Source organism: Globicephala melas, chromosome 5, assembly GCF_963455315.2.
Source record: "Globicephala melas chromosome 5, mGloMel1.2, whole genome shotgun sequence".
Taxonomy (NCBI): Eukaryota; Metazoa; Chordata; class Mammalia; order Artiodactyla; family Delphinidae; genus Globicephala; species Globicephala melas.
Genome location: NC_083318.1, coordinates 30,297,598 through 30,319,075, shown reverse-complemented (window position 1 = coordinate 30,319,075; position 21,478 = coordinate 30,297,598). Strand labels below are relative to the sequence as shown.

Genomic DNA, 21,478 nt, shown 5'->3' with positions numbered 1-21,478 from the left:
CAGTTTATCGTTTATCCTGAGAACCAGAAGTTGAATTTTTTTCATAAGTCAAACGTGATGGCTTAGCCTTATCCTTTTGATCAGCCATACTTGTCAGTATTTCGTGCTTTACTTTCACTGGTCATTGTTTACTCTGTGGGTTTTGAATGTGAGCAGTGTAGTAGGTTTTGTACTTCTGTCCTGAACATACATGAAGATATTATTTGTGAGCAGGTTTTGTTCTTGTAAACTTGATATAAATTCTTGTTTTTGTTTTGTTTTTAGAATAGCTTTGTGTGTGGAGGAACTAGAACATGATAATTTAGGAAGCGATCCCAAGTCTTTTAGAATATTTTAAATCCATGATTAATAGTGATCCAAGGATTGTGTCTTGATTTTCTGAGTATGCATTATTGTCTTAGTGTACAGTTTTTAGAGTGGCAAGTATTTACCTCAGCCTTAACAAATTTTGTGAACGCTCAAGGAATGGCACGATATCAGTTGTGATCAGGCTGTTAAATATGTAAAAACAAATCAGTTAATACATTTAGAAGCCAAAAATAGATGATGCTTGATTTCTGCTGTTTATAATCGTTACTCTGACATAATTCATTTCAACATTTTTTGCATGCTTGCCAGTTGGGGACTCAAGGTTAGCCTAGTAGAAAAGACAGAATCCCTGCCTTTCTTGTAAATTGACGTGTATTTTGGTGACATTTGAGTTGGTTATGACCTTGAGGGATTTGACAGGGATGGATAGGAGAGGAGGGCTGTCTCAAGGACATGAACAGAAGTCTCAAAATTTAGAAACTAAGAGGCAGAAAGGGTGTTGGGTGAGAGGGAAAACCCAAGAATACCTAAAAGGGGCCAAGTTACAGAAAGGCCTTAAATGCTAAGGAATTTAGAAATTAAGATAAAGAACTAGAGTTAATTATTGTTTGTTTTTTGTAAAAGTCAGTAGCTTAAGTAGGTAAATAACAAGATCAAATCTGTTTTTGTTTTGTTTGTTAATCTTAGAAAAAAGTAATTTTTGCTATATGGTATTTGGCACCCATAGATAACGATTAAGCAGTCATTCAGGTTTGTGGTTGATTCTTTAGCCCCACGTAAACTAGTTTGCCTTTTAATATATCTCCGTGGAATTCCAGCACGGTGAAGAGGAAATAGGTCAGAAGTATGAGTTTGAAGCATCACAGAAGACAGAGTTGTAAAACTGGAATGGTACTTAGAGATCACTTAGCTTAGCGGTTATCAAACATTTTTAAAAACAGATTTGTTTTCCTGCAGAGCCCTGCTATAGAAATCAGAAAAAAGCAGAGCTGTTGTGATTAAAATAGAGGTGGAGGTCCAGGTGTTTTGGGAACACAGTCTGTAAAACACCTAGTTCACTTCTCTAATTGAACAGATCCAGAAAGTTTTGGGTGGGTGTTTTTCACCAATGCCCGTATAAGCTTCTTGAGGGTAGCAGCCTGCCTCCTGTTCACTGCTGTATATTCAGGGCCTAGAACAAGTTATAGTCTCATTAAACATTTGTTAAATGAAGTCTAATACAGTCTTCTAGTTCCAAGTCCAATCTCTTTCTATTAACAGACTCTAAGAAGTCTCTTATTAGAAACTTTGATATTGGAAAGGGTAGGGAGGCAGAAATCGGGCCTTCATTATTACTTTTCCTTATTTTCTATGTTTAATTGTTAACATGCTTTCCCCCATTTATTTGAAGATAGAATTTGACTTCTTTGAAATATTTCTTTTTAAACTTCCTTCCTTGAAGTTATATTTCTGTACTTTAGTTTTTCATTGAGCACCATGTGGGCGGTTTAGAATTATTTGTATTTTCACATGAAGTATTAGTTGAACATTTTTCAACTTTTACTCTGCCTTTTGAGAGTCCTTCCAAAACTGAGTCCTCAAACAAGGGAAGACTGAGTGAATAATATCCTGGTAATGATGGCATAACCCCATAATTCCCCCAATCAACTTAAATTGAAAGAGGTCTTTTTAGAATTTTTGGGGGCGGTGGGTCACCCAAATTTACCAGTAAAACACTGCTTTTTAATTCTATGTTTAGGAAGCAAGTGGTGCTCATTTTCAAATGAAAATGTGTTTTCTTCCTTCCATGTGCCTTTTCCAAGAATGATACTACTGGCAGTTTTATCATTTTAATTGTTAATAATGCAAGGAAGATGAGATAGTAATGGGAATTATGAGAATTCATTATGGAAGCTATAAATAAATACACCATTCACTCAGCAATACTCTCTGGTAGGTTATAGGAAACCCTTCAACTTTGAGAGCACATGCAAAATTTAAAATGATACAAATCTCCCTAGTGTGTCTGAAGTAAGTTTCTTTTGATCAGAGCAGTATCTGTGTCTCAGGTTTCTAGTCTTCCTTTCTAGCTAACCAGAAGCATCAAGTCCTCTCATGAAGATACTGCCATGGTATAACATAGCTTTCTGCACACATCATTTCCCCCTAGGTTGATTAATAGATATCTCAAGGATCTTAAAAAATATATAAACAAGTGTCTTTTATCTGGGTTTAGTTTTTATTGTTGTTGCTGTATTGCTTTGGTTATTTTTATTGTATTTTCATTCCCATGCCACTCCCTCCCCCTCAGTTTCTGAGGTTATATCTGTACTGATTTTTGTAAATCACATTCATTGCTACTGATCCTAGTATTTCAGCTAACTTCCATCTTTCTGATTCATCTGTGAACCCTGAAGTATTTATTAGATGCTAAAGACGTTGAAATAGAACAGATTTTGAGCCAATCTTCAGCAGACTTTCCTAGAAATGAGAGTATCTTCACAGTCAGCACTGCGTGTTAGAGCAGATCATGTTATATTCAGCCCTGGGGAAGCCACTATTATTTCCAGTAGGCTAAGCATACTCAGAATTGTCAGAAAGTGTGGGCTAGTGAAAAGGCTGTAGGCTCTGTTACAGCCCAGGGTTTTGTGGAGAAAATTACTTAACATCTCTGGACTTCGGGGGATAATAATACCTCCCTCGTAGGGTTGTTGAGAAGATTACATTAAATGAGGTACTATTTTTTAAGGTACCTGGTGCTTAGCAAAATGAGACGCTTAGCAAATGAGGGTCCCCTTCAAAATACCAGGATAGAAATTCTTCATGTGGCAGATACCGCGTGAGTTTTCCTCATCACATTCCATGGCAGCATGCAGTAGGCAGTCAATGGAGTAAGTGAACTTGTCTATTATTTTTTTACACTCCCTCCCACGAATCTGCTCTTGGAAGGTTTCCTCTAATAGGCCACTACCTCAGCTAGCTGGTTTGCGGGAAGAGGGGTTTCATCGGTTTTAAGTTTTCTAAAATTGTGTGCTGAAAGCTGCCTGTAAGAGGAACTGAGGAAAAAGCGGATGAAGTAGGGAGGGGGGAGGGACTAGTAAAATGCCTTGCCTAGGCAGTGGCCAGGTCCTAACTTGCTTGTTTTTCCTAGTATTTCTGTGAAATGGGCTTTGGAACCTGCAGTACCTGGCTTCTTCACTACTTCCCAACTATTTGAAATTGTATGGATTAGTGACCTTTCGTGTCCCTGTTTGTTTGTTTGTAAAATGACAATAGTGGTGCTTCACAGGACTTGAGAGAATTATATAAGATTATATATAGGAAAGTAAAGTACCTGGCATGTAGTAGGTTTTCAAACAATATTGATTTTCTTTTGGCCCCTTCACTCTTAGCACTCATTATCATGACATCCAAAGAGGACAACTGATGTAGTGGCAGGAATAACCTATACTTAGTGCAGTGAGATTTCATCCAAATGGTTGCATAGGCTGTGTCTGCCAGCAGTGACTGGAACAGTTACCTTTGTGGCTATTAGCCCTCCATCAGGAAGAATAATCCAGGGGAATCAGATGTCATTGAGACTCCCCAGTTTTTAAATCACTGGAATTTCTAATTGCAGATTTCTTTAGAGGTGTATGTGTGTGTATACATTTTATGCTCACTAAAAATGTATTTTAGTAATATTATTGATACTTTATTGGTAGGGGTAGTATATTCAAACTATTTAGTAATCAGTACTGCATGTACTGACCACTGAATGGATACCAACCTTGCCCCTAGAGCAGAATTCAGACAGACTGCAGTGTGCCAGGCATTAGTCCTTTAGCTGCTAAGTCGTGAGTGGCTGTGTGGCAAGGGGCCAGCATGGTGGGGCGCAGCAGAGAGTCAGGGTCAGGACTGTGGCTTTTGACCAGCTGGTTCAAGAGCATTTTAACAGTTTGATAAGGACGATTGTTAAAGTGCATACTGGCTGAGTATTGACGGACTTCTTGATTGCTCAGTGATGAATGAATTACCTTCTTAGATCTGATTCTCCTTCTCCCAATTAGTACGAATTGTATCTCAATAGGATAGAGGAGTTTGTACTCCGATGACCTTTCATTATCTTTTAAAGATAATGAAAACTTTTCATCTGACTTTTTTAAAAAGTTGGAAATTCAATTCAGGAAACGACTAATGAAACAAAAATACATTAAAAATGTTGCTTCTCTGTGGGATTGGTGGGGGGATGAGGAAACATTAAGAGCCTATGGTTTTTTGTATAGTGACTAGACTTTCCATAAAATACTTGATTTGTAAATTTTGATTTTCATGTCGAGTTTGCTTAAAGCAGGAATAGAATGAGTTTTCCTTTGGTGAGACTCTTATCTCTGAAAGGAGATTATGTCACTGAGGCAGATCTATCCCTTGGGTGGATCTTGTGATAATTTACTCTTGCTAAGGAGGGCATAGATGCTTATAGAAAATCAGGCTGTATCTAGTTTGTATATGATAATATCAGTCAGGCTGAACAGCTGAAACCTCTGCAGCTGTGATTAGAGTTGGGGAGATTATCCTGGATCTGGGCAGGCCTGATATAATTACAACCATCCTTATTAGAAACTGGAGGAGTCAGCCTGCAGAGAAAGTAATGTGACCGTAGAGCAGAGGTTAGGATGTTGTGCTTTGAAGTTGGAGGAAGGGGCCATGAGCTCAGGAATGCAGGTGGTTACTAGAAGCTGAAAAAGGCAAAGAAATGGATTCTGTCCTCAGGCCTCGGAAGGAACCAGCTTTGCCCATGGTACCTTGATATTAGCCCAGTGAAACTGACTTTGGATTTCTGACTTCGAGAACTCTAAAAGAATAAATTTGTGTTATTTCAAGCCATTGAATTTGTATAATTTGTTATACTTGCAGTAGGAAACTCATACATCTGGTAAGAAGGGAAGAAAAAGTGGCAGTGTCAAAACACTTTAGATGTAATGAAATACAATAGGTTTTTACTTTCCTTTTGTTTCAAATGTTCTTATACTTGAACTACTACAGAGTAAAAAGTGTAGAATGCCAAGGTAAAAAAAAAGTCAGACTTGTATATTTGTTCTCATAGTAGCGTATAAATGACTTTACATAGTGGAAGCTATTAAGTTTTGAATTCTTTCTCTTTCAGTATCATATAGTTCTTGTTGATAATTGTGATGTGGTAAACGCCTAATACAGAAATATTTGAGGATTATTTATGGGGCTTAATTTTTTTCAAAATATAATAATGGATTCCATGAGCCAGTCACTACCCTAAGCCTTAAGGATATGATAGAGCTGAGAGCAAACTAGGCCCAAGTTTTTCACTTACAGAGTGCACACTTAGAGTTCCATGTGGAAAGCGCTGTCCAAAATACTGTAGTACAACATTAAGCAGGCATCTGTTTGTAGGGTTAGAGAATGTCTTCTAGAGGAAGAGCTGAGCTGAGAACTGAAGAATGAGTAAGAGTTGGTCAGATGAAGGGAGTAGAGGGAGTTTTTGAAGTTTCCAGGTAGAGGGAAGAGACTGTGTGAACTGTCAGGGGTGAACAAGCATGACTTGAGAAAAATTTTCTATGGTAAGAGTGTGGAATAGTGATTTTCAGCCTTTTCACACTCATGGCTACTTTACTGCCAGAGTTTTTGGTGACATTCTTTTTTTTAAATTTATTTTTATTTATTATTTGGCTGCGTGGGGTCTTTGTTGCTGCGCACGGGCTTTCTCTAGTTGCAGCGAGTGGAGGCTGCTCTTTGTTGCAGTGCACGGGCTTCTCGTTAGGGTGGCTTCTTTTGTTGCGGAGCACGGGCTCTAGGCACGCAGGCTTCAGTAGTTGTGGCACGTGGGCTCAGTAGCTGTGGCTCGTGGGCTCTAGAGAGCAGGCTAAGTAGTTGTGGCGCACGGACTTAGTTGCTCCGCGGCATGTGGGATCTTCCCAGCATGTGGGATCTTCCCAGACCAGGGATCGAACCCATGTCCTCTGCATTGGCAGGCGGATTCTTAACCACTGCGTTTGGTGGCATTCTTGAAGGAATTAAGCTTTGAATACCTGTATTTTTAAAAAGCAAGTTTCAGAAAAATATCACATAATTTACTTGATCCTCTTCAGAAGTCTTTATATGGCAACTTAACTGTTGTATTCTGCCCTAATAAACCTCTTTGATGGCCTTTTGAGGCAAAGCTCCAGCATACAACCTTACCTGATGCTGTGCTGTGGCTCCTTTGCTTTTCTTGTGGCAAGTTATACCTCTTCCTACCAGGTCAGCATTCTGTGTCACTTCATCATAACAGTAGGCATTCTGAGTTGTAACAGAATTACATTTTATTTATTGATCAAAATTTGGCGGACCCACGTGAGGACCCGCAGTATATTAAGGTATACCTGTAGGAAATCATTGTGAGAAGGGGGAGTGGTAAGCAATGAGTTGGGAGAGGTAGGCAGGGGTCAGATCATGAAGGGTCTTTGCATTGGTTTTCTCTTTGCTGATGTAACAAATTGCCACAAACTGGTGGCTTAAAACAACATGAATTCATCTTCTGTAGGTTAGAAGTCTAACTGGGCTAAAATCAAGGCGTCATTAGGGCTGCATTCACTTCTAGAGGCTCTAGGCAAAGGCAAAGGTCTTTTTCAGCTTCTAGAGGCTACCCACATTCCTTAGCTTGTGGCCCACTCTTTCCATCTTCAAAGCCAGCAACATTGCATCTCTCAGAGGAGTCTTCTGTAGTCACATCTCCCTCTGACTCTCTTCTGCTTCCCTCTGCCACCTTTTTTTTTTTTTTTTTTTGCGGTACGCGGGCCTCTCACTGTTGTGGCCTCTCCCGTTGCGGAGCACAGGCTCCGGTCGCGCAGGCTCAGCGGCCATGACTCACGGGCCCAGCCGCTCCACGGCATGTGGGATCTTCCCGGACTGGGGCACGAACCCGTGTCCCCTGCATCGGCAGGCGGATTCTCAACCACTGCGCCACCAGGGAAGCCCCCTCTGCCACTTTTAAGGACTCTCATGATTACACTGAGCTCACCTGGATTATCTAGGATATTCTCCCTTTTCTAAGGTCAGCTGATTAACGACCCTAATGCTATCTGTAACCTTACCTCCCCTTTGCCATGTAACCTAGCATATTCACAGGTTCCAGGGATTAGGAAATGGACATATGGGATGAAGGAGGGATTATTCTGTCTTCCACTATCTTACAGGCCATGTTAAAGAATTTGTATTTTTCCTTGATGGCAAGAAAAACCCTTAGAAAGCTTTAAACAAGGAAGTAACAATCAGATTTTTTTTTAGGAAAATCACTCTGGTGGCTATGTTTGGTGTAGTCATTTGTTTCAAAAATTTTGTCAATCAATTTAGTAGGTCGTTTCCAGCACTTTTTTCATTGATGGTTTAAAAACTTGTTATTTTGCAATAATTTTAGATTTGCGGAAGTAATACACTGTACGGAAAATGCAATAACCTTCACTTAGCTTCTTCTAAAGTCTTAACATCTTCCTCTCATGATTTACCATCTTATAAAACTATGGTACCTTTATCAAAACTAGGAAATTAACATTGGGGAAATACAGTTAACTAAACAGATTTTTATTTACATTTCACCAGTTTTTCCGCTATTTTTTTTTTCCATTCCTGGATCCAATCCAGGATATCATCTTGCATTTAGTTGTGTTGCCTTAGTCTCCTCTGGTCTATGACAATTTCTTAGTCTTTTTTTTTGTTTTTTAGGACTTTGACAGGACTGGTAAGTGATAGTTCCTCACTTTGGGTTTGCTGATGCTTTCCCATGATTAGACTGGGGTTATGAGCTTTTTAGGAAGAATACCCAGAGGTTGAAGTGCCCTTATCGTGTCATATCAGGGGTTACATGATCTCAATTTGTTTTATTACTGGTCATGTTAACCTTGGGCACTTGATTGAAGAGATGTCTTAGTTTGGGCTACTATGACAAAATACCATAGACTAGGAGGCTTAAATCACAGACATTTATTTTCTCAGTTTTAGAGGCTGGCAGTTCAAGATCAGGGTGCCAGCATAGCTGTGTTCTGGTGAAGACCCTCTTCGTGGCTTGTAGACCTCCGTCTTCTCGCTGCTCGAATGGTTTTCTTCTTATAAGGATACTGATTCTTCATGAGGGTCCTACCCTCGTGACCTAATCTAAACCTAGTTACTTCCCCAAAGCCCCACCTCTTAATACCTTCAAATTGGGCGTTAGGGCTTCATACGGATTTGGAGGGGGACACATTCAGGCCAGATTCCTCCACTGTAAAATTACTATTTTTTATTTTTTCCTGCTCTGTTGGGAGCAACTCATTTAACTCAAGCCTACATTCAACAGAAAGGGAATTATGTTCTACCTCCTGGAGCGAGATGTATCAAATAATTTGTGGGCATATGTTAAAATCACCACAGTAATTAATAAACATTCTTAGGGAGATACTTTGAAGTTACTATCCTGTCTCCGCTTAAAATTTCATGTACTAATTTTAGCATTCCTCATTCGCTCTTGCCTGTGGTTATTATTGCTGTGGAATTCTAATGGTGATTTTCTTTTTCCCTCATTCTTTCTACATATTCGGAATTTTTCTGTAAGGAAGACTTGCCCCCTTTTCTCTCCCATCTTAAAACTTATTCAGTCATTTATATTATTATGGTCTTAAGAATATTTATTTTATTCTTTGGATTATAAGCCAATACTATCATTATTTAAAATATTTACTCAAATTGTTACAGCTTTGGCCATTGGGAGCTCTTTCAGTTTGGCTGTTGTGTCCTTTGGCCACCGTCCTTTTGTTTTTTGAGCACTTCCTTACTTTCTGGCATTAGCAGATGCTCCATCTTTTACTTGCTCTATGGCAGCACCAGAGCCTGCTCTTCGTCCAAGGAGCCCTGGTTCCTTTTGTTGGGACATGGTGTTAAGAAACCAAAAACTGGGCCTTGGATGTGCTCATTGCTACTGTGGTGTCACTGTTTCTAGGCTCTCTCAGCAGACAGAGCTAGGGGATATATATGTATACGAACCCAAGTATGTGAACCTATTTATATAATTATATCTGTTGCCTATTTATCTGTATGTGTATTACCTAAATATCCTTCTGTTAGGTTATCATACATTTGTAATAAGGTTAGACTGATTTGTCACAGTCTGCATTCCATCCTAGATTTTCTCAACATCTGGTTGATTTTTTACAAAAATTTGCATGTAGTAAATTTCATTCATTCTTTGTAGTGTACAGCTCTATGGGTTTTGATGAATGCATGTACTAGTCAAGTATCAACCACCACAACACTATTCAGAACAGTTCCATCACCATAAAAAAATGTCTTCATGCAGTCCCTTTGTAGTTAACAGCTCTCCCTTCTGCAAATCCTGGCAACCATTGCTGTTCTCCTTCACCTTTTCCAGAGTGTTGTATAAATGGAACCATAAAATATATCATCTTTTGGGTCTGGTTTCTTTCACCATGTTCATCTATGCTGTTGCATGAAACAATGTTCTGTTCCCTTTTATTGCTGCATAGTATTCTATCTAGTATATGTATAAACAGGATTGTTTATCCATTCCTCCGTTGTTGAATATCTTGGTTGTTTCCAGCTTCTGGTGATCATGAATAAAGCTGCTATAAACATTCAGGCACTGGGTTTGTGTGAATACTAGTTTTCAGGTCACTTAGGTAAACATTTAGGAGTGGGACTGCTGGGTCATATGGTAAGTGTATGTTTAACCTTTTATAAGAAACAGCCAAACCATTTTCCAAGGTGGGTGTACTATTTTGCATTCGCTCCAACAATAAACTAGAGTTTCTGTTAAACTATATCTTTGCCAACATTTGATATTTTCAGGGTTTTTGTTTCAGTCATTCTAATGAGTGTATAGAGATATCTCATTGGGGTTTTAATTTGCATTTCTCTGACTAATGATGAGCATATTTGCATACATTTGCCATCCATATATCTTCTTTGGTGATTATCTTTTCACATCTTTAACCAGTTTTTGGTTGGGTTGTCTGTTTTCTCACTGTTGAATTTTAAGAGTCCTTAATATATTCTGAATACAAGTTCTTTACTGAGCATGTGATTTGCAAATATTTTCTCCTAGTCTGCTACTTGTCTTTTAATCCTCTTAGTGGTTTTTGCAGAGCAAAAGTTTTTAATTTGATTAAATTCACTTTTTCAATATTTCATGCTTTTAGTGTTATAGGTAAGAACTTATTGCTAAACCCATATTCACCTGGATATTCTTCTATATTTTCTCCTATAAGTTTTAAAATTTTCCATTAAATCTATGCTTCGTTTTGACTTAATATTTGTTTAAGATCTGAGACATGTGTTGAGATTCATTTTTTTTGCATATGAACTATTCATCGATTGAAAAGTACCGTCAATTGAAAAGACTGTCTTTCCTCCATTGAATTGCCATGGCACCATTGTCAAAAAATCAGTTGACTGTGTTTTTGTGGCTCTATTTTTATTATTTTCTGTATGTCTAGCCTTTTGTCTGGACCACACTTTCTTTTTGTGTGTGTGTGTGTGTGTGTGTGTGTGTGCTACGCAGGCCTCTCACTGCTATGACCTCTCCCGTTGTGGAGCACGGGCTCCGGGCGCACGGGCTCAGCGGCCATGGCTCATGGGTCCAGCCGCTCCGCGGCACGTGGGATCTTCCCAGACCGGGGCATGAACCCGTGTCCCCTGCATTGGCAGGCGGACTCTCAACCACTGCGCCACCAGGGAAGCCCTGGACCACACTTTCTTGATTATTGTTGTATATAAAGTCTTGAAATTGGGTAATGCAAATCTTCCAACTGTTCTTTCTCAAAGTTTTTTGTTTGTTTTTTGCTATTTTAGTATCCTTGCCTTTTCCTAGAAATTTTAGAATCGGCTTGTTGATATCCATAAAAGAGCCTTCATGTATTTTTATTGGTATTGTTTGAATCTAAAGATCAAAATTGAGATAATTTACATCTTAATGTCAAGTCTTCCAGTCCACAAACATGGTATATCATTCCATATCCTTGATTTCTTTCATCAGTGTTTTGTTCTATATATAGTTTTGTTTTGTTCTGTATATCAGTTCTGTATAGATCCTTCACATATTTCATTAGATTTGTATTTTAAGTACTACCTTTTGTGTGTGTGCTATTATAAATAGTATTTTGGTTTTAGAATCTGAATTCTGAATTTTTAAAAACAGTAATTGCTGCTCTAGTTGCTATTAGTACATAGTAAATTACAACAAAACAATGGTTAAGCAACCATTTTATTATGCTCACAGACTGTGTTGAACTAAGACTTTGAACAGGGCATGGCATAGATGGCTTTGCTCTGGGATGTCTAGGGCCTCAGCGGGGAAGACTTAAAATGATTTTGATGGCTGGAGATTGGGATGATCTTGAAGGCTTATTTATTCTCACATCTGGCACTTAGACTGGAATAACTCAGAGACTCGGACTTCAAACCAGAGTCCCGAGTGGTGACCTCTCTATGTGGTTTGGCTTCCTCAGACCATGACAGCTGTGGAGTAAATGGATTTCTTATGGAGCTGCTTAGGGATCCATATGCAGATATTCCATCAAACAGTGCAGGTGCTGAGTTGTCTGTGACCAAGCCTGTGAAGTCACACAGCTTTGCTTCTGCCATTCTTTATTAGTGGAAGCTGTTATAAGCCTGCTCAAATTCAAGGGGAGTAGACAGATCCTACCCTTTAATCAGCAGAGTATCAAAGAGTTTGGGAACTGTGTTTTAAAACTGCCACAGATGCTAAGGCAGTTATAGGAAATATAAGCAAATGAAACTGCTACTACTAGTAAAAACCCCATAATTTACAGAGTGTGTGTGTGTGTTTTTTTAAAGGGTATATAAATGATTTATTTGTGATATTTGCCAGGCTCAGTTTTTAGTTTATGCAGAAGAAATAAAACTTTAATACTAGTATACCCTAAGAGAAAGTTAAGAGTTATCTAATATATTTTAAGGTTGAAGAAAAGAGAGTGCATGCTTTGTTAGGTCACAGTAAGACAAATTTTTTTAAAATATTTGCTTGTCCTAGATATCAGTTTTTTTCAATTTAAACTGATCTTTATGGTTTGTTTTGTTTTTTCAGTGCAGGCTTTAAAAGTTTTTATTTTTTTATACAGCAGGTTCTTATTAGTCATCAATTTTATACACATCAGTGTATACATGTCAATCCCAGTTGCCCAATTCAGCACACCACCATCCCCACGCCCCCGCGGTTTTCCCCCCTTGCAGGCTTTAAAAGTTGATTTAAAATATTTAAAACAATCATTTTGCTTTCAACGAAGTTTTGATTCATTTATTATTTTGATTAAATTATATTAGAAATTTTGGGGGGTACACTTGGAACATTTAGATCTTGATATAGTGTAAGGAATGGTAAGCACCAACATATAATTAGCTGTTCCTACCTTTGCGTCCCCCCCTCCTCCCACAAAGTAAGTACCTTCCTTTTCTTTGATGGGCTGAAAAAGCAAATAGGATTTTTTGGGTGGGTAATTCACTTCTGATTAATTTCAGCGGATACAACGTTCCTGTTATTTTTAGAAGAATGGCATTTGAGTAGCTTGGACATGATGATGATGCTTTTCCTGTTTTCAGATCATGTGGCATAGGTGAACCAAATCAAATCAGGAAGTGGGTAGATATTTAAACAGATTTCTCTAACTCTGACTTGGCTCTTCTCTTGATTGATCAATTTGTACCAGTGTTGGGTTTTCCGTGACTGTAATGAAGAGTAGCAAACCCTGTGTTTTGTTTTTTTTTTAATTTTTGTTGCAGTATAGTTGGTTTACAGTGTTTTATTAGTTTCAGGTGTATAGCAGGGTGAATCAGTTATATGTATATCCAGCAAGTCCATTTTTAAAATATATTTAAGGAAGAGAAGGAGGAGAACATTTTACACTTTTTTTAAGCATGTTAAATTCTTCTAAATGAACTGTGATCATGTAGAATATCCTGTAAGAAAAGTAAATTATATACCTAGTAAAACAGTGTTACCTGAGTTTTGGTTCTCTGTATGCTTCTTGGAAGTGTGGCCATTATTTTTTCTTTACAGCTTGATTGTGTAAGTTATGTTTGTATCTGCCATGGAGTATGTATTTAAATGACCAAAGATTAAGATTCCACTGCATTATTTAGTAGGAATTGAAAACAGAATAAGGAAATTATTCATATATCTTTTATAAACACATTGTCTGTTTTCTATTTTTATACAATTATTATGACAAAGAATACAGTGGCACTTTGTGTCAGTGAACTTGAAACAGCTTGAAATATATATATATATATTTTTTGATTATCTTTTCATTTGAGGTATGATACAGATATCTATTTCATTCCACAAGACAAGAAAATTAGATTCTAGGATAATTAAATTTGCCCTTGTAAGCAAAGCTAGAATTCCATTGTTTGAGATAATTGACCTTCTTCTTGGCTAAAGAAAGCTAGCAGGATTTTAGTGTAGCGAGGGGCAGCAGATCATTGTCTGAAAGCACGGACTTGAGCCAGATTATTTGAATCAAATCCCAGCCCTCTTACTCCCTAAGTATGTGACTGTATTGAACAACTTAACTTTTGTGCCTCGTTTATTTTATTTATAAAGCGGTTATAATGATACTGTTTACTTCAGGGGGCTGTGAGGATTAAAGGAGTGAATATATGTAAAACATTTAGAACAGTGAGCGGCACAAAATCTAGTGTTTAGTAATGTTTAGACTATTAATAATATTAATATTATTGTTAACTTTAATGGTATTGATAAAATAAATACATTCTATAGTGATCAAAGATAAATACATAAAAATGGAAGTATTAAAAGCACTAGAGGAAAACATTGGTATATAGCTTTATAACATTGGAATGGGGCAGGCTCTACTAAGTATAATTTTAAAATTTATCAAGCATGAAAGATTTTACTATATAATAATTGAGAAACTATAGCAAGAGACAACATGAACAAAGTTAAAAAACAAACAATAACCTGAGGGAAAATATAGACAGCACATAATAATAACATATGGTTAAATTTCTTAACATACAAGAACATTTATAAATTATTAAGGGAAGCACAATCCTGTGGGAAAAGGGCAAATAACAAAGAAAGATACCCAAATGGCTAAGAAACATTCGAAAGGATTCTGAGCATCACTCAAAGTCTAGTATTGCAAACTAAAATGTTTCTCTCTTATTAGATTGGCAAAGATTAAAATGGTGCTCAGTGTTGGGAAGATGAGGCATTCTTAAGCATTACTGCTGAGCAGTATAAATTGATAGACATTTTTGGAGAGTTATTTGGCAATAATGGTCAATTTTAATAGCCCCAAAACCCTTTGAACCTCCAGTTTCACTTCTAGGAACTTACCCTGCAGATTCGTCAAAGAAGTTGACTTCATAAATTAGTTCTCTCCCTGGAATAAATATTCATCAATGGGGATTTGGTAAATAATGTTATGTTTCTACAATGAAATACCATATAGATTCTTTTAGAAGAGCAATGAAGTTTGTATATGCTAACACAGAAGGGGATCCAGGATATATCAGGTAAAAAAATGAAGTTGTCGAACTGTAGTATGATCTATGTCTGTTTAAATATATATGCTTATATATACATTACATATGTGTATATAGGTATACACATATGTAATAGGTACAAAGGATACACAAGAAACCATTAACTGTAGCTACATCTGGGACATAGGACATAAGCTACCAGGGAGAGAAGGGGACTTGTACTTTTCACTTTATATTCTTCATTGTTTGAATTTTTTTTAACAGTGGATATATTGTTACTTTTATAACTTAAAAAAAAAAGCCTGTAAGAAAGGTTTGAACGTCTTCCATGCTAGGTATATTGTTATCTATTGCTGCATAACAAAATACCCCAAAATTTATCAACTTAAAACAACAAATATTTACTCTCATAGTTTCTGAGGGACATGAAGCAGCCTAGCTAGGTGGTTCTGGTTTAGGGTCTCATGAGATTGTAGTCAGGCTATCAGCTGGGACTCTAGTTAGATTCTACTTGGGAGGGGACCTTCAAGATGGCGAAGGAGTAAGCCATGGAGATCACCTTCCTCCCCACAAATACATCAAAAACACATCTACGTGTGGAACAACTCCTACAGAATACCTACTGAATGCTGGCAGAAGACCTCAGACTTCCCAAAAGGCAAGAAAATCCCCACGTACCTGGGTAGGGCAAAAGAAAAAACAGAGACAAAAGAATAGGGACGGGACCTGCACCTCTGGGAGGGAGCTGTGAAGGAGGAAAAGTTTCCACACACTAGGAAGCCCCTTCACTGGCAGAGACGGGGGGGGGGGGGGAAGCTTCGGAGCCACGGAGGAGAGCGCAGCAACAGGGGTGCGGAGGACAAAGCGGAGAGATTCCCGCACAGAGGATCGGTGCCGACCAGCACTCACCAGCCCGAGAGGCTTGTCTGCTCACCCGCCGGGGCGGGCGGGGGCTGGGAGCTGAGGCTCGGGCTTTGGTCGGATCCCAAGGAGAGGACTGGGGTTGGCTGCGTGAACATAGCCTGAAGGAACTAGTGCGCCACAGCTAGCCGGGAGGGAGTCCGGGAAAAAGTCTGGACCTGCGTAAGAGGCAAGAGACCATTGTTTCAGGGTGCGCAAGGAGAGGGGATTCCTTCCCTGTCTGCCCACGGAAAGCAGAGCACCGCCTAAACGAGCTCCAGAGACGGGCGTGAGCCGCGGCTATCAGCTCAGACCCCAGAGACGGGCATGAAATGCTAAGGCTGCTACTGCAGCCACCAAGAATCCTGTGTGCAAGCACAGGTCACAGGTCACTGTCCACACCTTGCCCCCAGGAGCCTCTGCAGCCCGCCACTGCCAGGATCCTGTGATCCAGGGACAACTTCCCTGGGAGAACACATAGCATACCTCAGGCTGTTGCAACGTCTCGCCAGCCTCTGCCACCACAGGCTCGCCCCGCATTCCAATTATAACTACCGTACCCCTCTCTCCCCCCGGCATGAATGAGCAAGAGCCCCCTAATTAGCCGCTGCTTTAACCTCGTCCTGTCTGGGAGGGAACAGATTCCTGAGGGTGACCTACACGCAGAGGTGGGGCCAAAACCAAAGCTGAATCCCAGGAGCTGTGCGAACAAAGAGGAGAAAAGGAAATCTCTCTGTGCAGCCTGAGGAGCAGTGGATTAAATCCCTGCAATCAACTTGATGTACCCTGCATCTGTGGAATACCTGAATAGACAGTGAATCATCCCTAAATTGAGGCAGTGGACTTTGGGAGCACCTGTAGACTTGGGGTTTGCTGTCTGCGACTGATTTGTTTCTGATTTTTATGTTTATCTTAGTATAATTTTTATTTTTTTATTATTTTTTTTTCATTTTAATTATTTATTATTTTTTTCTTTTTTATTTCTTTTTTTTTTGCTCCCTTGTCTTCTGAGCCGTGTGACCAACAGGGTCTTGGTGCTCTGGTCTGGTGTCAGGCCTGAGCCTCTGAGGTAGGAGAGCCGAGTTGAGGACACTGGACCACCAGAGACCTCCCGGCCCCATGTAATATCAATCGGCGAGAGCTCTCCCAGAGATCTTCGTCTCAATGCTAAGGCCCAGCTCCACCCAATGGCCAGCAAGCTCCAGTGCTGGGCGCCCCATGCCAAACAACTAGCAAGACAGTAACACAACCCCATCCATTAGCAAAGAAGCTGCCTAAAATCATACTAAGGTCACAGACACCCCAAAACACACTGCCAGATGCAGCCCTGCCCACCAGAAAGACAAGATCCAGCCCCACCACCAGACCACAGGCACCAGTCCCCTCCATCAGGAAGCCTACACAAGCCACTGAACCAACCTCACCCACTGGGGGCAGACACCAAAAACATCGGGAACTACGAACCTGCAGCCTGCGAAAAGGAGACCCCCAAACACAGTTAAACAAAATGAGAAGACAGAAATATGCAGCAGATGAAGGAGCAAGGTAAAAACCCACCAGACCAAAAAAATGAAGAGGAAATAGGCAGTTTACCTGAAAAAGAATTCAGAGTAATGGTAGTAAAGATGATCCAAAATCTTGGAAATAGAATGGAGAAAATATAAGAAACGTTTAACAAGGACCTAGAACTAAAGAGTAAACAAACAGTGATGAACAACACTATAAATGAAATTAAAAATTCTCTAGAAGGAATCAATAGCAGAATAACTGAGACAGAAGAATGGATAAGTGACCTGGAAGATAAAACAGTGGAAATAACTACCACAGAGCAGAATGAAGAAAAAAGAATGAAAAGAATTGAGGACAGTCTCAGAGACCTCTGGGACAACATTAAACTCACCAGCATTCGAATTATAGGGGTCCCAGAAGAAGAAGAGAAAAAGAAAGGGTCTGAGAAAATATTTGAAGAGACTATAGTTGAAAAGTTCCCTAACATGGGAAAGGAAATAGTCAATCAAGTCCAGGAAGCACAGAGAGTCCCATACAGGACAAATCCAAGGAGAAACACACCAAGACACATATTAATCAAACTATCAAAAATACAAAGAAAAAATATTAAAAGCAGCAAGGGAAAAGCAACAAGCAACATACAAGGGAATCCCCATAAGGATAACAGCTGATCTTTCAGCAGAAACTCTGCAAGCCCGAAGGGAGTGGCAGGACATACTTAAAGTGATGAAAGGGAAAAACCTACAACCAAGATTACTCTACCCAGCAAGAATCTCATTCCCATTCGATGGAGAAATTAAAACCTTTACAGACAAGCAAAAACTAAGAGAATTCAGCACCACCAAACCAGCTTTACAACAAATGCTAAAGGAACTTCTCTAGGCAGGAAACACAAGAGGAGGAAAAGACCTACAAAAACAAACCCAAAATAATTAAGAAAATGGTAATAGGAACATACATATCGATAATTACCTTAAATGTAAATGGATTATATATACAATGGAATATTACTCAGCCATAAAAAGAAACGAAATTGAGTTATTTGTAGTGAGGTGGACGGACCTAGAGACTGTCATACAGAGTGAAGTAAGTCAGAAAGAGAAAAACAAATACTGTAAGCTAACACATATAAATGGAATCTAAAAAGGAAAAAAAAAAGGTTATGAAGAACCTAGGGGCAGGGCAGGAATAAAGACGCAGACGTAGAGAATGGACTTGAGGACCTGGGGAGGGAGAAGGGTAAGCTGGGACGAAGTGAGAGAGTGGCATGGACATATATACACTACCAAATGTAAAATAGGTAGCTAGTGGGAAACAGCTGCATCTCATGGGGACATCAGCTTGGTGCTTTGTGACCACCTAGAGGGGTGAGATAGGGAGGGTGGGAGGGAGACGCAAGAGAGAGAGAGTATATGGGGATATAGGTATGCATATAGCTGATTCACTTTGTTATACAGCAGAAACTAACACACCATTGTAAAGCAATTATACTCCAATAAAGATGTTAAAAAAAAAGTAACATAGGAAGTTTAATATCCAGTTACTCCTTGGCAGCACTATCATCACAGCCAAATGCCCACCAACTGATAAATGGAGAAACAAATCGTGGTCTGTCCATACAATGGAATGTGACTCAGCCATAAAAAGGAATGAAGGTTGGATACAGGCTACAATGTGGATGACCCTGAGAGCATTATGCCAAGTGAAAGAAGCCAAACGCAAAAGGTCATATACTGGGTGATTCTGATTATATGAAATACTCAAAATAGGTAAATCCACAAAGATGGAAAGCAGATTAGTAGCTGCCAGGGCCTGGGGGCAGGGAGGAGTGAGGAACAACTGCTTAATGGGGATGGGTTTCCTTTCAGGGTGATGAAAGTGTTTTGAAATTAGAGGTGATGGTTGCATAAGAGCGTGAATGTACTAAATGCCACTGAATTGTACCTTTTAAAATGGTTGAGTGTATGTTATATAAATTTGCCTCAATTAAAAAAAGAGAGAGAGACTCTACTTGGTATGAAGGATCTGCTTCCAGGCTCACTCCTGTGATTGTTGGCAGACCTCAGTTTCTCTCTAGCTGTTGGTCAGGAGAGTTCAGTTCCTCACTGCATGGGTTTCTCCAGAGGGCTCTTCACAACTTGACAGCTTTGTTCTTCCACACTGAGTAAGTGATCTAAGAGAGTGCCAGTGCCCAAGACTGGGCAGATCTTTGGAATGATATATCATTACCTCTGCTATATGCTGTTGGTCACACAGTCCACTCCTGGTATATTGTGGGAGGGGGTCAGTACCGGGGGTGGGGGTCATTGGGGGCCATCTTGGAGGCTATCACAGTGGGTCTATCAGAGTATAATCTCTTGTAACAATTTGGGATTCTGAAGAAGTAAATTAGGGCAACATTTAGATGGGGACTGTGCTTAAAAGTTAGTTGCCTTCTTACTAATTCTTGTAAATATTTGCTCTTTTTTTTTTCAGGTCCGGCACAGAATCAAATGCAAGTTCCATCTGGGTATGGATTGCATCCTCAAAGCTACACTGCTCCCTCAGGACATTACTCTCAAGGACCTGGGAAAATGACCTCATTGCCATTGGATAGCCAGTGTGATGATTACTACTCTGGTCTCTATAGGGTACCAACACAAAATGTGGTGACTCCTAACACAGCAAGCCCACAGCCAGGAGCACAGCAGATGTATGGCAGCGTTCCTCCTGCCCCTCACGTCGTGGGATCCACTCTGGGATCATTCCAAGGTGCCGGGTCATCAGCATCACATTTGCATACGAGTGCCTCCCAGCCATACTCCTCTTTTGTGAATCATTACAATAGTCCAGCCATGTACTCTGACAATTCTTCTGTTGCTGCTCAGGGATTTCCCTCTACTTGCGGTCACTACGCTTTGTCAACTGTTTCTAATGCTGCGTATCCTAGTGTTTCATATCCCTCTCTACCTGCTGGTGATCCATATGGGCAGCAAATGTTTACCTCACAGAATGCTCCGACTGTCAGGCCAATTAGAGATAATTCATTTTCTGGTCAAAATACAGCTATCAGCCATCCATCACCACTTCCACCTCCACCATCACAACAGTACCACCAGCAGCAGAGTCTTTCAGGATACAATACTTTTGCGTGGTCAGCTTCAGGCCTTCCGTCAACCCAAGACAATCTAATCCAAAACCACACCTCCCTGGCTACAGCCAACAACCCAACAAATCCTGGTAGGTTGAATGAAAAGTTCACCAAAGCATGGTTGAAAATCAGTGCATTTCCAATCTGATTTTTATTGCATGAAGGTTAAAGATGATACTGCCTATTAGAAAAATTGGAAATTAGCTCACCTTTGCAATTTATTTGCTTTATTTATAGTGGAATTTTGCAGCATCTTCTTGAACCCTTCCCCTTCATCTATTCACAATTAGCCACCCAACCATCTGCCTTGTATAGCATGGTTCCTTGCCATGATTGGGATCTCAGTTGGTATTTACTGCTGTGTTTTCATGCCTCTGCAGTAGTTGTCTTTAATGTGAGTTAGGAATAAGGCAAAATGGAAGGGTCTATTTGGGGATATGCTTTGGTAGCTAATACTTTATTTTTTATATTAGTTCAACCTTGGGACAGTTACTATTCCAGCCATAGCCCTAGTCACTATAGAAAAAATGATGGCCTGCAATACCACACTGGTTTCTCTAGGTGAACCCCTATTAGTGACTTTCACAGAAGATATATTTCCTATACATTAAAGTTGATGTTTTCTCAGCCCCAGATTGGTAAGTTAGGATGAAGGACAGGGAAGATGGAGAAAGATACATGAAGAATACCCTTGTAATTAGTTTTTCTTACCTTCCTAAACCAAGATGTGGTTAAATTTATTTGTTTAAAAATTATGTATGCAAGGTATGTAGTTTTTTAGTGGCAAGTTTGCATAGGATATATTCACTTTAATTCAACTTGTGAACTTGAACTTAACAAAATCTGCTCTTGAACTGAATGAAAAGGTATGTAAAGGATGGGAATTGTTAAAGCTGTGATCGTTTTCTGAATGATGTCTTTAGATTGTATATCAGAGTCTAGATAGCCATATGTCAAGGATGTTGTAGAAAAGTATCATTCCCTGGACAGTTAGATTATTTAAAGTTAGAACTTTAGAATATTAGATCTGAAGTGTGCATTTGAGATCATCTATTCTTTCGTTGCTATGTTGTTTAGAAACACTTTGGGCTACAAGCAACTAATAGTGGTTTAAACAAGAAAGGTGGTATTTTTCTCACA

General features: G+C 39.4%; 1 protein-coding gene across 4 annotated transcripts in view; it reads left to right on the top strand.

The window, feature by feature from the left end:
* Positions 1-21,478, top strand: part of SEC24B (SEC24 homolog B, COPII coat complex component) — a 94,720-nt gene that overhangs the window by 1,519 nt on the left and 71,723 nt on the right. For all 4 annotated transcript variants that reach the window (XM_030864092.3, XM_030864089.3, XM_030864090.3 and 1 more), the window contains exon 2: positions 19,684-20,427. In XM_030864092.3, coding sequence (XP_030719952.1) covers positions 19,684-20,427 — 744 coding nt within the window. The remainder of the gene's footprint in view (positions 1-19,683; positions 20,428-21,478) is intronic.